At 38.9% G+C, this 17,352-nt stretch overlaps 2 protein-coding genes across 2 annotated transcripts; both read right to left on the reverse strand.

Moving 5' to 3' along the window:
• Nucleotides 1–2,257: 2,257 nt before the first annotated feature.
• On the reverse strand, nt 2,258–2,881 carry LOC110923851. Its single transcript, XM_022167908.1, has one exon. It carries the CDS (start codon nt 2,879–2,881, stop codon nt 2,258–2,260), a length of 624 nt encoding a protein of 207 aa, XP_022023600.1.
• Nucleotides 2,882–9,048: 6,167 nt separating this feature from the next.
• On the reverse strand, nt 9,049–10,077 carry LOC110923850. Its single transcript, XM_022167907.1, has one exon. It carries the CDS (start codon nt 10,075–10,077, stop codon nt 9,049–9,051), a length of 1,029 nt encoding a protein of 342 aa, XP_022023599.1.
• Nucleotides 10,078–17,352: the final 7,275 nt, after the last annotated feature.

A 17,352-nucleotide genomic window follows, 5' to 3' on the forward strand; every position in this document is an offset into this window, starting at 1 on the left:
ATACTTGTTGTAATACCAAAGCATTGTACAAAAGAACTTAACAAGTTAAAAGTTATCCCTTGCTAGTAAACAACCACTAGTTTAAGGGATTTAAGACATGTTTAACAAAAGTATTTGCAACATAATAGAGTTCTAGACATAGTTATATTTAGTGCGGAAGCTTCAAAACACGTGTTCGGTTCTTGCCAAGCATGCTTGATTATCATCCGAGGGAACTCATCCATACCTAAGGTCAAACACTAAAATATTAGTTTTGACAATAATGCCATATGTATAAACGAAATTTAATAACTCGAGCATCAAACAAAACATAATAAAATTTTTTGTTTTTCCTGGGTTCCACCGTAACTTACGGTGTCACCGTAAGTTACGGTGAACCTGGAATGTTTATGTTTCTACCGTAAATCAGAAGGTTCACACCGTAGGCTTTTGATGTCCACCGTAACTTACGGTGTCACCGTAAGTTACGGTGGGTTCTGCATTCTTGCCTCTTAACCATTTTCAACTTTAAAGGTTTATAACTTTTTACTCGTTAACCCGATTTCGTCGATTCTTTCGCCTATGAGTCTGTAATAAGATTCGGACCCAACCAAATAGTTTATACATCACGAAAAACCGAGATACTAGCGTTCGGCTCATAATTTCTTGGTTTCAATTTCTACAACCCATTAACAAGGAACATGGTTCCAAAATTCCATCCCTAGGACCCATTAACAAGGAACATGGTTCCAAAATTCCATCCCTAGGACCCATTAGACTTAGTTACCCAACTTCCCGGGCTTAGACTTAGTTACCCAACTTCCCGGGCTTCTACAACCCATTAACAAGGAACATGGTTCGGAGTATTCTCCGAACTAAGCACTTGTTTTCTCGGAATTCAAGCATCCCGTTTCAAACGAGACCTTCTATCAACTTCTATTGTTTTGACCCGTTATACCGGGTTCGTAGACTTTGAATGTCATGACCACATTTGTTGATGCGTTACCATCTATCATCTTGCAAATTATGAGACTTTCAAGTCTCTACTCATGTGATTCGTTTTCACGCAACATTTTGACCCGTTTGACTATCTAGTGAAAACCATCACTTTATTATCATACCAAACCAAAGTCCTAATGTTTATTTTGACCCGTTTGATGATCTAGTGAACTTCGCCACTTAACGATACATCAACGCATCAATTACAATTCGACATCATTTATACATTTAAAACTAAACGTTATTACGTAATGCAACGAGACTAAAGTCACGTACCTTTAAAGCACACCTTTTCCGCGGGTATCACTTCCGGCGTGTCCACTTGACGTCCCGGATTCCTTGCCTAAAGAGTTCAATTTATAACAAAAATTAGAACCCCTTTCGTAAGCTTTAACGCATTATTTCTTAATGTATTCAAATCTGCGTTTTGCCCGACTTTTAGCATTTTACCCTCTTTTAGGCATTTTATCAAACACCTAACGGGTCAGATTTTTGTATGATCTAAACCAAGTTCATGACTCGAGTTTATCACCAAAATTAACTTCAATTTGACTACATGTCTATATGTTAACATTAACAATTTAGAGTTTTCCTCATAATTTCAGTTTACACTAGAACAAGAGTTTTAATCCTAGTGTTCATCAAGTTTTACTAACATGCTAATCACCCACTATGGTGATTTTGATCTTATACAATTATCATGCAAGAATTTGACAAGAAATCATCTAGGGTTTGTCCCTAAACATTACATTACATCCAATTTCATGTTTACTACACATAATCAAGCTCTACATTCGATTTTGATCACATATATGAACTTTGAATCGAATGAAAATGACCTAATTCAACATACCTTAGGATCCCTTCGACAAGGTGATCACGATTCTATGCTCGGATTTCGATTTCTAACTGATTAAGGCCTTCAATTTGCAGGATTTCTTGTGAACTAGGGTTTGGAATGGTGGGTGTCGCCCCTGGGGTTTCTCAGGTCAACCAGAGTGTAGCTTTTGGGGGTGTTTGGGTTATTTTTATTTTTAATTTACTAACTTAGTAAATTAAATTCCATTTTTGACAATATTGGCCCCTTAACTTGTTAACATAGCTTTTGTTTGTTTTAACCCCAATGTAACTTAATCTTGGGCTTGTTAGTTAACTAAGTTAAAAATTTCTAGAGGGAAATTCCTCATTTATTTAAACTTTATATTATTATAAAGTTTTATATTTTTCGGGATGTTACAAGTCCACCCCCTTTAAAGAGGGTTTCGTCCCCGAAACCGAATTACGTACCGAATAACGTAGGGTAGAGCCGTTGCATTTCTTCTTCGGACTCCCATGTAGTATCCGCACCCTTCCTGTGTTCCCATTTAACCTTCACTTGGTTGATCCTTTTGTTTCTCAAACTCTTCATTTTACGATCTAGAATTGCAATTGGCCTTACCGCGTAGTTGAGGCTGTTATCCACCTCGATATCGTTGTAGTGGACACGAGCAGTTTCGTCCGCTAAACATTTACGGAGATGTGACACGTGGAATGTGCTGTGTACTCCACTCAACTCCTCAGGTAGCTCGAGACGGTATGCTACCTTTCCAACCCGTTCCACGATTTCGAATGGCCCAATAAATCTTGGGCTTAACTTTCCTCTTTTTCTAAATCGAATTATCCCCTTCCACGGCGATACTTTCAACATTACCTTATCGCCCACTTGAAATTCTATTGGCCTCATTCGTTTATCCGCATACGATTTTTGTCGATCCTGAGCTGCTTTTAAGTGAGTGCGGATCAAGTCGATCTTACAATTTGTAGCTCGGATTATATCAGTCTGAGCTAACCCCCGCGGACCAACTTCTCCCCAACAAACTGGGGTTCGGCACTTTCTACCATATAACATCTCGTACGGAGCCATTTTAATACTCGCGTGATAGCTGTTGGTATATGAGAATTCGACTAAGGGTAGATGGACATCCCAACTGCCCCCAAAGTCGATAATGCAAGCACGCAACATATCTTCCAACGTTTGTATTGTTCTCTCACTTTGCCCATCCGTTTGGGGATGGTAAGCAGTGCTAATGAACAACTTGGTTCCCATTTGCTCTTGGAAACCACGCCAAAAATCCGAAGTAAACCGGGTATCTCTATCAGACACTATAGATATCGGTACTCCGTGACGCGCCACAATCTCATTGGTATACACTTCTGACATCTTCTCTGATGTATAAGTCTCACGAATCGGAATGAAATGTGCAATTTTTGTCAATCGATCCATGTAACACCTCGAATTTTTGTGTCCAATAATGTGTTAACACGTGTCATTTGATTACACGTGGCATTAATATTAAATAAAAGACTAATATCAACAAACCTTGAAAGTATATAAATTCGAGGGTTATAAATGTCAAAAAAGGGTAAATATACTGTATAGTAACCCTAAATGATGCTCGTACCTTCAAACGAATAAATCATGGATCGTACGGAAGCGAAACGCGGAAGAAAGTGAGAGATTACAAGCTACAGGGGTTAACTGTGTCAACATGTTTAATTATACCTCTGAGTGACCCTTTAACGATCCCGAGGCTTGTAACAGTATAATACACTCACTAGAATATACTGTATAAATTCCGCGAAGTTCCGTTTTAAAACAAGAAAGTTGTGGTCAAATTCGTATAAGAAGGGTTAAAAGCGTCAACAATGAAAGTTAAGGCTTTCAGAATAATTAATAAACTAACCGGGGACTTAACAATGCGGGTAATTAACATGAGGCCCTTAGTTGTAAATAATCGAGGGCCAAACCGCAAAGTTACCCCTTCAAACCCGAAAGGTCAGGTTAATAATTACGAAAGATTTCGTTATTAATTACCAAATTCTGATAATCATTACAAAAGATTTAAAATCTTTGAAAAACAACCCTCTCGCGGGCCGCATTACATTCTTGGTTAAGTTGAGGCGGGCCGCGAGCCTCCTAAATTGTACGCGTCTGATATTGAACTCAGGCGGCCCGCGTACTAGATGCATGGTTCTCCCATGCGGGCCGCGTGGGACGCCCAGATGCAGAATGTTTGGACAGACTTGCCTTTTGAGCTAGTGAACGACCAAATGAGCAATAAGTGAAGCATGGGTGCCCTCTACTTGCCTCCTAGCATCAAGGGCCACCTGCCCATCATCCATACTCACTTGTAGACTGATGTGTGATGATCTAGAGGCCTTTCATGCACTATAAATAAGCATGCTTGGTTCACAACTAAATCACACTTCAAAACACACCTTCTGCTCATTTCTCAAGCTCTCAAGTGTTCTTCTTTGTTCTCTAAGCAAGCCTAAGCTTCTGTAAGTCGTTTAGATCCTTTGTGATTCAATTTTACTTAGTAATGTAGCTAAAAACCAAACCGTCGTAACTACGGTTTGACTTCAAAATAAATCCGTAATGGCTCAGTCTTATGACGGATCAAAAGTAGTTATGAGTTGGTATTTATGTGGGTAATAAACCTCTAAAAGGGTTTCCCCTGATCACCACTCTAACTATGTCAAATGTCGAGTCAAACGTGCACACAAAAAGTCAACAGAAAGCTATATTAGCGATTCTTGTATAAATCGTAATGCAGATGATATGAAACCTGTTTTGACACTTATAAAACATGATATTAAGTATATAAACTTGTCTACGCTCGTTTGAATCGACCATTTGCTATATTGACCCGGTTCGGAGCCGAATGTCGCAAAAGTTTGACTTTTGCATTGACTTCAGTTCTGACCCGTTTTAGTGAGGTATAGATATGCCTTAGGACTCTCTTAGGACCAGGTTACATGATGGTATAACCCTCTGTGACCGGTTCATTGTTTGTCCGAGTCTTTTACGCATTTCCGTTAATCGCCTAAAAGTTGACCGTAACGCCCTTTTTAAAATAAAACGAGTATTTCGGACACGTGAACGGACCATAACCATGCTTACTAAATTATAAGCATGTCCTTAAAGTTCCATGTCAATCCGAGGTCTAGAATGGGAGTTATGCTAAATAGCGCAATTAAAGTAAACTTTTGTAATAAACGGCGCAATTAGCATAACGCCTATCTAAACCAAGATTTCGACACCAAAACTTTTACCCACTGTTGTAAAATGATATTTTTGGAATTTTAAAGATTTTTAATAATTTTTACCTTGCTCATAACCTGCGGTTATGGCTACGGTTCGGTAAATACTGAATATGCCCTTTTCGGCCAAAACTTGAGTTCTACAAGGTCTTTTGACCCGATTCCAGTTGCTACTGATTTTAAATAATAAATAAAGTATTTTAGACTTTATAAACTGTTCGGGAAACTCAGATTTCCTGTAGAACTCGAAAAGCTCTTTAAAAGTCTTTAAAAGGACCGAAAAACCCCTACGGGGCGTAATATTAACTTAAACTCATTACGAGCACCACGGAAGGTATCCTACTGATACCACAACCTCTTTAAGGCATATTAACTTAGGAAACAAGCGTAGGACTCCTACGGCTACCCGTTGCGCCTATTGCGCGCACGATCCGGCTTATGAAACTAGTTTTCATAAATTAGCCGATATGGGTCAAACCATATTATTTTGACCCCGAAATCCAGAGTGTGAACCTTAAACCCATATAAAACAAGTCTCTGAACTTGTTGGGTCAGAATCACACTCCATTCTCGGTTTTCGCCTTTTCGCGCGATTAAACCATATTTATATTTCGGAACCAACCGGTCTAGGCTACGGCCAATATAAAGACCCGTTAGGATTCTAATAGGTTAATTAAAACCTTCGTTCCAGAATAGGAGCCCCAGTAAAAGCTATCTGTGACGTAATCCATTAAGGAATATACTTGCAAAGGTAAATACTTTAACTTATTTTCCCTTATACGGGCTTGGGATACGGTATATTAATACCGCTTGATTGAGCATCATATCTTCCATCGCTTAGGTGGTTAATTGAATAATGTGATCGGATCATTTAAACAGTCTTGTTACTTAAAAGCCTTTGGGGGGTTAATGACCGTTGTCCCGGATATCCTTGGCATCATTTTACGAAATGGCCACGACCTCGACATCCCGGTGTAGGCGTACACCCGGTATATTATGTCGACATTATTATTATTAAAAGACGTAGCCGTTGGTTTTTACACTACGGTTTTACGCAAATGTGGTGTGTCTATTAATCTTTAACCCGGACAGGATCCGGGCTACTGAACGCATAAAAGGACATGTAATTCGTTCACAAGATTTTAATAATTTTCCCAAGTTATAAAAGAGTTTGTGCCTTGTGCATTCAAATCAATTTTAATAAACATTTTCAAATGTGTCAGTTGAACGTATTTACCAGTGTAAACTGACGTATTTTCCCCAAAAGATTAAGTGCAGGTACTACGCGAAATTTGGCTGGTAATAGCTTCCTAGCATCACGAATAGTCTCGCAAACTTGATGCCGTACCTGATTGAACAATACTTTATTTTATTTATGATCCCCTGTGGATACAATTCGACTTCTGTAATACATTTGATATTACATTCAAAAGGTTGAATTATATTTATCTTTATGCTTCCGCTGTGCATTCATATAATTGTGTGGTTTGACTATATTGTTGCCAACTACGTCACGGTAATCCCCCACCGAGCCCACCAGTGATACACGTGGAAATCGGGGTGTGACAATCCACAACTACCCATATGGCGTCAAAACCACGGCTAGTTTTGGGCAGTTTGGTCAGCAGGTCCATCGTAATTTGTTCCCACTTCCAAACTGGAATGTCTAATGGTTGCAGCTTACCGTATGGTTTTTGATGCTCTGCTTTGACTTGTAAACAAGTCAGACACTTCTCCACATACTTCACGATATCTCTTTTCATTCCGGGCCACCAATAATTTTGTTTTAAATCATTACACATCTTGGTCGCCCCCGGATGTATCGAATAACGAGATTTATGGGCCTCGTCAAGTAAAAGTGCTTTGGCTCCACATGTATTTGGGACCCAAATTCTCCCAAATCGAGTTTTTAATCCTTGATTGCCGTCCTCCAAGTCTTTTAACTGCCCTACTATTCTTTCCTTTTTCACATTCTCTTCTTTTGTTGCTTCACCTTGAGATTTCCGAATTTGGTCGAGCAATCCCGATGTCACAATTAGTTGCATCGATCGGACTCGAATAGGCGCATAATCTGTCTTTCGGCTTAACGTGTCCGCTACTACATTAGCCTTCCCGGGATGGTAATGTATATCACAATCAAAGTCCTTGACAGTCTCCAACCACCGTCTTTGCCTCATATTTAATTCCTTCTGATCGAAGAAATACTTTAAGCTTTTGTGGTCGGTAAAAATAGTGAACTTTACCCCGTACAGATAATGCCTCCATATTTTCAAGGCGAACACCACTGTCGCTAACTCGAGGTCATGAGTAGGATATCTCTTTTCATGAGTTTTCAGCTGCCTTGAGGCATAGGCTATAACCTTGCCTCGTTGCATCAGAACGCAACCAAGCCCCGAATGCGAGGCATCCGAGTAAACTATCATATCATCTGTTCCATCCGGTAATGACAATACCGGTGCTTGCGTCAATTTTTCCTTAAGCGTTTGAAACGCCTTTTCTTGGTCCTCGCCCCACATTAACTTCTCCTCCTTGCGGGTTAATTTGGTCAGTGGTATGGCAATTTTGGAGAAATCTTGTATGAACCTCCGGTAATAACCCGCAAGCCCCAAAAAGCTTCTGATTTCCGTAGGATTCTTCGGTGGATTCCATTTCGCCACGGCTTCTATTTTTGACGGGTCTACCAACACCCCGTTTGCATTAATGACGTGCCCGAGAAATTGTATCTCTCGCAACCCGAAGGCACATTTTGAAAATTTTGCATACAACTTTTCTTTTCTGAGCGTCTCCAAGACTTCGTACAAATGTCTTGCGTGTTCCGCTTCGTCCTTTGAGTATATTAAAATGTCGTCAATAAACACTATTACCGACTTATCTAACATAGACTTGCAGACCCGGTTCATGAGGTCCATGAAGGCTGCGGGCGCATTTGTTAACCCAAAGGACATCACCAGGAATTCGTAATGTCCGTACCGCGTACGGAAAGCCGTCTTCGGTATATCTTCCTCCTTGACTCTCAACTGGTGGTACCCCGATCTAAGGTCGATCTTGGAGAACCATTTAGCACCTTGCAATTGATCGAATAAGTCGTCAATTCTTGGAAGTGGATATCGATTTTTCACCGTGAGTTTGTTCAACTCGCGGTAATCGATGCACATACGCATACTCCCATCCTTTTTCTTAACAAACAACACCGGTGCGCCCCAGGGTGACACACTTGGGCGAATAAAGCCTTTGTCGAGGAGATCTTGAATTTGAGACATTAACTCTTGCAATTCTGAGGGTGCAAGCCGATACGGCGCCTTGGCCACGGGTTTCGCGCCCGGAATCAACTCGATCCCGAACTCTACCTCCCGTTCCGGCGGTATTCCCGGTAGGTCTTCCGGGAACACATCGGCGTATTCGCGTACTACCGGCACGTCTTCAATCTTTAGCGACCCTTTGTTTGGTTCATTCGCGTATATCATGAATGCTCTACATCCGTGCTTCATGAGCTTGTAAGCTTTTATCATCGAGCACATAACAGGTTTTCCTTCTTTCTCGCCACGTATGATAATCGATTTCCCACTTGGAGATGTTAGTTTTATCTCCTTGCGGAAACACATGACTTTCGCATTATGTCGGGATAGCCAATCCATTCCGACCACTACTTGGAACTCTCCCATGGACATAGGAATTAAATCTCGGGTATTCCTCATCATCTATGCTTATCTTACATCCTCGACATATATCACATACAAGGAAGTTTTTGTTGTTACCTATTTCTACCTCTAATGGCATAGGTAATTTTGTTAGTACAAAGGAAGGATGTCGAATAAGCCCATGTGAAATAAAGGACTTATTCGCACCCGTATCAAATAACACATGTGCAGGGATTGAATTTATGTCAAATATACCTGAGACCACGTCGGGTTCCGTTTTCGCCTCCACTGCCGTTAACTGGAAAGATCTAGCTTTTGCTTTTGGCGCTTCGGTGTGCGCACTCTTGTCTTACCTCTTTCCGGACAATTCCGGGCACTCGGATTTCTTGTGACCCGGCTGATAACATTTGTAGCATACCGACACCTTCCCCGGGCACAATGCAGCCGTGTGCCCTGTCTTCCCACAAATAGGACATGGCTTGTCCTTAAATCGACACTCACCCTTGTGTCCCTTTCCGCACACTTTACAGCTTGGCGAGCTACTTTTTCCTTCTTGTTTCTTTGATGAGTCATTTACGCGTGCCTTTTTCGTAGGACTTGGATTAACCACTTGCGTCCTTCTTTCACCCCTCTCTATTTGTTTCTTCAACTCTATCTCTCTTTCCCGAGCGGCGTTGATGATTTCGGTGAGGGTTTCGTATTTTAAGGGAGTCATAAACTCCCGATACTCTACGCTTAGCATATTATAATAATAATACACCTTCTGTTCTTCGGTCGTCACCAATTCATCACAAAACCTTAATTTGTCAAGAAAGGTTCCCGTGATCTTATCAATGGATTCGCCCTTCTGCCTAAGCTGGATAAATTCTTCTTTGATTCGATTGATGACCGCTTTGGGACTGTGATGTTTAAAGAAGGGTACCTTAAACTCGTCCCATGTCATCGCCTTCGCTTCTTCGCTACCAATTTCCTTTTTCTTATTATCCCACCAGTCTTTTGCTTGGCCCCTCAGTTGACCCATGCCATAGGCTACGAAGTCACTTGTATCACAATGGGTTCTCTCGAACACCCCTTCAAGATCACTCAACCATCTTTGGCACACTATCGGATCCACTTCTCCGTGATAGAGTGGTGGTTTACATGCCATAAATTCCTTGTACGAGCAACCCTTACGCTCTCCCAACTTTTCCTTAGTTAAATTTGCATTATCCTCCAATTTCTTTATTCTTTCATCCACCACTGATAACACCGTGTTTTGGATTTTATCGATGAAACCCGACAAGCTGTTCTCGATTGCTTTTCCTACCTCTTCAGCAATCACTTCTCTCATTTGTTCGGTGACTCTTGGCACCGCTTCGTCATTTCCCTTATCCGTCATCTTTGAAACTGAAATGTTTACATTTAACGTTAAACATTTCGTTTATAACATTGCTTCTTTTGTTTTGGTTTAGTCAAGTTCTCAACTTGCTTTAACCGTTTAAGTTTGGAGCACTTCCCGGGTTTAAGTGTGTTAACACACTCTTCCCATGCACTTTAATTTCCTTCTCATTCATATATAAGACATGATTTGTTAACATAATAAGTTAATTCTTACCGGACGATCGATCAAGCTTGAACCGAACACTTTTGTTGACAACCTTAAGCTCTGATTACCAACTTGTAACACCCTTAATATTTGAACGGAATATAACTAATAATTATATTGATTAAGGTACAAATAAAGTTTACAAAAGTACTTCGTTTTCTTTGAGAGCCATACATACTTGTTGTAATACCAAAGCATTGTACAAAAGAACTTAACAAGTTAAAAGTTATCCCTTGCTAGTAAACAGCCACTAGTTTAAGGGATTTAAGACATGTTTAACAAAAGTATTTGCAACATAATAGAGTTCTAGACATAGTTATATTTAGTGCGGAAGCTTCAAAACACGTGTTCGGTTCTTGCCAAGCATGCTTGATTATCATCCGAGGGAACTCATCCATACCTAAGGTCAAACACTAAAATATTAGTTTTGACAATAATGCCATATGTATAAACGAAATTTAATAACTCGAGCATCAAACAATACATAATAAAAATTTTTGTTTTTCCTGGGTTCCACCGTAACTTACGGTGTCACCGTAAGTTACGGTGAACCTGGAATGTTTATGTTTCTACCGTAAATCAGAAGGTTCACACCGTAGGCTTTTGATGTCCACCGTAACTTACGCGTTAATCCGATTTCGTCAATTCTTTCGCCTATGAGTCTGTAATAAGATTGCGGAAGCAACCAAATAGTTTATACATCACGAAAAACCGAGATACCATAATTCTTGGTTTCAATTTCTACAACCCATTAACAAGGAACATGGTTCCATAATTCCATCCCTAGGACCCATTAGACTTAGTTACCCAACTTCTCGGGCTTATGACCTTGGAGTATACGTGCCATACCATGGCTTCGTGTATTCTCCGAACTAAGCACTTGTTTTCTCGGAATTCAAGCATCCCGTTTCAAACGAGACCTTCTATCAACTTCTATTGTTTTGACCCGTTATACCGGGTTCGTAGACTTTGAATATCATGACCACATTTGTTGATGCGTTACCATCTATCATCTTGCAAATTATGAGACTTTCAAGTCTCTACTCATGTGATTCGTTTTCACGTAACATTTTGACCCGTTTGACTATCTAGTGAAAACCATCACTTTATTATCATACCAAACCAAAGTCCTAATGTTTATTTTGACCCGTTTGATGATCTAGTGAACTTCGCCACTTAACGATACATCAACGCATCAATTACAATTCGACATCATTTATACATTTAAAACTAAACGTTATTACGTAATGCAACGAGACTAAAGTCACGTACCTTTAAAGCACACCTTTTCCGCGGGTATCACTTCCGGCGTGTCCACTTGACGTTCCGGATTCCTTGCCTAAAGAGTTCAATTTATAACAAAAATTAGAACCCCTTTCGTAAGCTTTAACGCATTATTTCTTAATGTATTCAAATCTGCGTTTTGCCCGACTTTTAGCATTTTACCCTCTTTTAGGCATTTTATCAAACACCTAACGGGTCAGATTTTTGTATGATCTAAACCAAGTTCGTGACTCGAGTTTATCACCAAAATTAACTTCAATTTGACTACATGTCTATATGTTAACATTAACAATTTAGAGTTATCCTCATAATTTCAGTTTACACTAGAACAAGAGTTTTAATCCTAGTGTTCATCAAGTTTTACTAACATGCTAATCACCCACTATGGTGATTTTGATCTTATACAATTATCATGCAAGAATTTGACAAGAAATCATCTAGGGTTTGTCCCTAAACCTTACATTACATCCAATTTCATGTTTACTACACATAATCAAGCTCTACATTCGATTTTGATCACATATATGAACTTTGAATCGAATGAAAATGACCTAATTCAACATACCTTAGGATCCCTTCGACAAGGTGATCACGATTCTATGCTTGGATTTCGATTTCTAACTGATTAAGGCCTTCAATTTGCAGGATTTCTTGTGAACTAGGGTTTGGAATGGTGGGTGTCGCCCCTGGGGTTTCTCTGGTCGACCAGAGTGTAGCTTTTGGGGGTGTTTGGGTTATTTTTATTTTTAATTTACTAACTTAGTAAATTAAATTCCATTTTTGACAATATTGGCCCCTTAACTTGTTAACATAGCTTTTGTTTGTTTTAACCCTAATGTAACTTAATCTTGGGCTTGTTAGTTAACTAAGTTAAAAATTTCTAGAGGGAAATTCCTCATTTATTTAAACTTTATATTATTATAAAGTTTTATATTTTTCGGGATGTTACAGTTGGTTACTAACCAATCCATTCCTAACACTACATCGAATCCGGCTAATTTCATAGGTAACAGGTTTGCAGAGAACTTATGACCTAAAAGTTCTATTTTTCCTTCTTGCAAAACCTTATTTATGTTAACAGAATTCCCATCTGCCGTTTCGACTGTAAAAATCTGCCTAAGGGTGGTTAAGGGTAAATTAAGAGCTTGGCAAAATGAAGTATTGATAAAACTTTGGTTTGCACCAGAGTCGAATAGTACTTTTGCATAGACGTCGTGAACGAAAAACGTACCAGCTATGACGTCAGGAATTAGTTCGGCTTCCTGAGTAGTCAATTGAAAGGCTCTTGCATTCTTCTTGGTAGCTCCGTCAGCTGGCTTGCCTTTGTTGTCTGCTGGTTTAACCAATTTAGGACATTCTGTTTTGAAATGCCCTGCTTCTCCACAGTTAAAGCAGATTATGGTTTTCTTTCTGCAGTTTTCTTCACTATGTCCTACAGATTTGCAAAAATTGCAGATTGCATTGCATCTTCCAAAATGTTTCCTTTTGCAATTTCTGCAGAATGGCGGGGTTGCAGATTGCCCTGTTCCTCTTCTTTTGAAGCTGTTATTATTACCCGTACGAAATCCTTGGGTAATTTTCTGGGCCAATTCCGTCTTCCTGTTTTCATCTCTTGTGCGTACCAGTTCATCAATTAGGGTGTTAGCTAATTCCACAGCATCGTCAATAGTGCGTGGTCTCGCAGCTTTAACGATGTTACGGATCTCGCCAATTAACCCCCAAATATAACGGGAAATAAGCACCGGTTCTGGCGAAGCCAGGGTTGGTACCACTTTCGCATATTCAAAGAATGTCGAAGTATATCCTCGACAATCTATGCCTACCATACGATGGCTCAGGAACTTATTTGCCATTTGTTCCTTTTTATACTCGGGACAGAATTTTCTTTCCATTAACTGCTTAAATTCTTCCCAATTCATGGCATAAGCCCTATTTCTTCCTTTAGCTTGAAGTACCGTATTCCACCATTCTAGCGCCCCTTCTTTGAACAAATTTGACGCATACATGACCTGATCGTCCATGTCACATTTACTTATTGCAATTACTGCTTCGGTTTTCTCTAACCAACGCAGTGCTGCAGTTGCTCCTTCGTTGCCTGCAAATTCAGTGGGTTTACAAGCAAGAAATTCTTTGTAAGTGCAACCAGGCGTTGCAGTTTTCATTTTCTTAGGAAGTGGGGCCTGCTGTGGATTATTATTGTCATGATTGCCGCCTCCATTTATGCTGTTACTGCCGTTATCTTCCGGAGTACATTTACTAGGAATGATTTGTTGGGGTTCAGCAGGTTTCTGAGCAACAACCATGATTGCCGGAATAGCATTGGCTATCCCTTGAGCAACGATATTCTTGATATCTTGCCTAGTCATATATTGATTTTCCTGATTTTGCTCAGATTGGTTTACTTCATTTACTGGTTCATTAGCGTTTTCCATCTGGTAATTATTATAAGTGTAAATTATTAATATCAATAATTGGTATAACAAATAATTACACATATACACATAAAAGTTTACAACACATATATATATATGGCCAAAATTTTCGATTTCTCGACTTTTAGTTTTATAGATTATATAGGCATCCTTACACATTGTTTATCTTACGACGTTTTATTTCTATTTTACAGTGTTATATGTTTGTTACTACTTGTTATTATACAACCACAGCTTCGTAACCCACTATTTCTTTGTCAACTGGCATGTCAGTAGCGACGCTCCCTTTCGTCGTATTTCCAGGAAATTTGTTCTCCTATTTCCCGGATCCTATTCCCTGTACCTATCAGTTCTTCACCAAACTGGCGGAGTTCGGCTAAGTTTTCGTTGCTCATTGGCGGATTGGGGATAGGTTCTGGATCAAACCGAGGGAGAAAGGTATAAGGACTATTGATTATGTTTTGAAATTGCCAGTCGTTCGTCCACCACTCTTCTATTTCGCCTAAAGGTCGAGTGTGGATTAGAGGGTCTGGAATAGCTGGTTCCAGATTTACTTCTTTCAATATGTCTTTCAATAACCCTACATAATGTATATACCCTTAAACGAATAAATCATGGATCATACGAAGCAAATTGTGAAAGAAAGTGAGGAATTACAAACTACAGGGGCTAAATGTGTCAACATGTTTAAAGTATACCTCTGAGTGATCTTTTAGCAGATCCGAAGCTTTGTAATGATAAATTATACTCACGAGAATGTGTGATAAAATTTCACAAGGTTTCGATTAAATATGAAAAAGTTATGACAATATTCGTATACGAGGGGTTAAAAGCATCAACGTTGAAATTCAAGACTTTTCGGTGAACGTTTGAATTACCGGGGACTTAACAAAGTTAGTTTATAACTTGGGGTCCTTAAAAGTCAAGTTTGGGGGTTTATAGTGCAAGAAACCATGTTAAAAATAAGTTTAGAAGGACCAGGGACTAAAGATGCAATATTTGAAACTTTGTAACCGGATCAGAACAGCCACGCGGGGCACGTAATCCCAGGCAGGGCCCTTACGCGGGCCGCCTGGCACTGCCAGATGCAGAATTTCTTCACAGCTGCCTGTACATCCGGTTTAACCGACTTAGAAACGTGGTTTTTCATACATGGAGCTTGTTTGATGGTTTTGAAGGACCTAGGGACACTTGGAATGATCCCATAACATCTATAGACTTGCTTGGCATGATCTTAATGATCTAAGAAACCTATAAAAGGGGCATGAAGTTCATTGTTCAAGTGCTCATTCACTTGCAACTTCACAACTTGGTTTCTGGAGCTACCTGGCTTTAGGAGAAGACTTGGAAGTGTAGAAAAGATAGCAAGGACCCTAAGTAAGAGCCTTAATCCCTACTAAGTCATTTTAATTAGCTTATATTCCTAAAAGTCAAACCGTCGTAATTAAGGTTTGACTTCGTCATTAATCTTAATTACTCCAGTCAATTTTCATTATGAAAGTACCTATGAGTTGGTAATTATGTGGGCATTAAACCCTTAAAAGGGAACCCTCTGATTCCCACTCTAACTAGGTCAATTGTCGAGTCAAACTTAGTTTCAAAAAGTCAACAGGAAGCTATTTTGTAAATAAACACATAATTATCAATGTGTAAGCTATGAAACCTGTTTTGACACTCATATAACTTGGTAATTAATATAAGAACATGTCTAAACATGTTCAACTCGACAATTTTCAGTTTAAACTCGGTTCGGGACCGAAAGTCGCATAGTTTGACTTATGCTTTGACTTTCAGTTATGACCCATTTGAGCATGAATTAGGAATGCCTTAGAGCTTTAATAGGACCAAGTTACCTATAAGTATAACCCTCTGTGATTATACAACTTGGTTCATTGGTTATCCAATTCATATGCATGATTCCGTTAAATGCTTAAATGTTGACTATTATGCCCTTTTAACATTAAAACATGATTTTTGATAAAGTGAAAGAATAGAAACCTTCACTACTGATTTATAAACTTGTCCCTAGAATTTGACATCAGTTTGAGGTCTAGATTAAGAGTTATGCTCATTAGCGTAATTAAGAAGCTTTTAAGTAAATAAACCGCATAATTTGCATATAGCCTATCTAAACCCAATTTTTGATACCAAACTTTTTACCCACTGATGTTATATAATATTTTGGGATTTTTGAAGATTTTTATTTTTAGGCTGAGCATAACTTAGGATTCTAAGCTTAATTCGGTAATTCCCGGTTTTACCCTTTTGGGCTATAAAATGAGTTTTACAAATCCTTTTGACCCCAAACCTTTTTCTACTGATCTAATATGATAAATAAAGTATTTTGAGCCTTCTGGAATAATAAAAATATCAGCTTTCCTTTGAAAACCCGGAAATGGCTCCAAATCGCCTTTTTAAGCGTTTTTAACGCATAATATGTACTAAAACCATTTTATAAATATAAGGTTTGATGCCTACTGTGATTTTAGTAAATATTTACATTCTAACAGTAAACAAAGGTCTTAAGCTCAGATTTCCGATTTTGACCTTTTAGGCTTATGTGAAATTACCAAAATGCCCTTAAGATGCATAATTTGGTTATAAAGGATAGATTTCACATATAAGTTATAACCTACTGATATAACTTAGTAAATTAAGTATAATCATTGATTGTATCAGACCTGTAACTCGGTTTGGTATTTAAAACCTTTTATAATTTTTAAAATAACCAAAATGCCCTTATGAGGCGTAATTTGAGTTTAAATTCGTTTTGGGCATAATAGAAGACATCCTACTGATGTCACAACATATTTAAGGCATATTAACTTGTGGAACATGTTCATGACTCTTATGGTTACCCGTTACGCATGTTTCGCGTTCGGATCGGTCTATGTAACTAGTTTACATATATTAGCCGAAACGGGGCAAACCATATCGTTTTTGTCTCAAAATCCAGAATGTGTTTAAGTTACCCATATTAAACAAGCATGCAAGCTTGTCGGGTCAAAACCACATTCTAAACCGGTCTTCGCTTTATCATGCGTTTGAACCGTGTCTTCCTTTTGAAAACTAACCGGTCTAAGTCTAAGCTTAATTAAAGACCCGTTAGGATTCTAATAGGTTATTAAAAACCTTCGTTCCAGATTAGGAGCCCAGCAAAAGCTACGTGCACTTGCTGTATTTGATTTATACTTTGCTCAGGTAAATACTCTTAACTTATTTTCCCTATACGGGCTTGGGATACGGTACTATAAAAGTACCGCTTGGTCGGGTGTATGTAGTCATTTAAATCGTATTGTGATTGATGTATTTACATAACCTGTTTGATATGTATTATTTGGTGTATGGCCCT

The sequence above is a fragment of the Helianthus annuus genome, chromosome 17, assembly GCF_002127325.2.
Source record: "Helianthus annuus cultivar XRQ/B chromosome 17, HanXRQr2.0-SUNRISE, whole genome shotgun sequence".
Taxonomy (NCBI): Eukaryota; Viridiplantae; Streptophyta; class Magnoliopsida; order Asterales; family Asteraceae; genus Helianthus; species Helianthus annuus.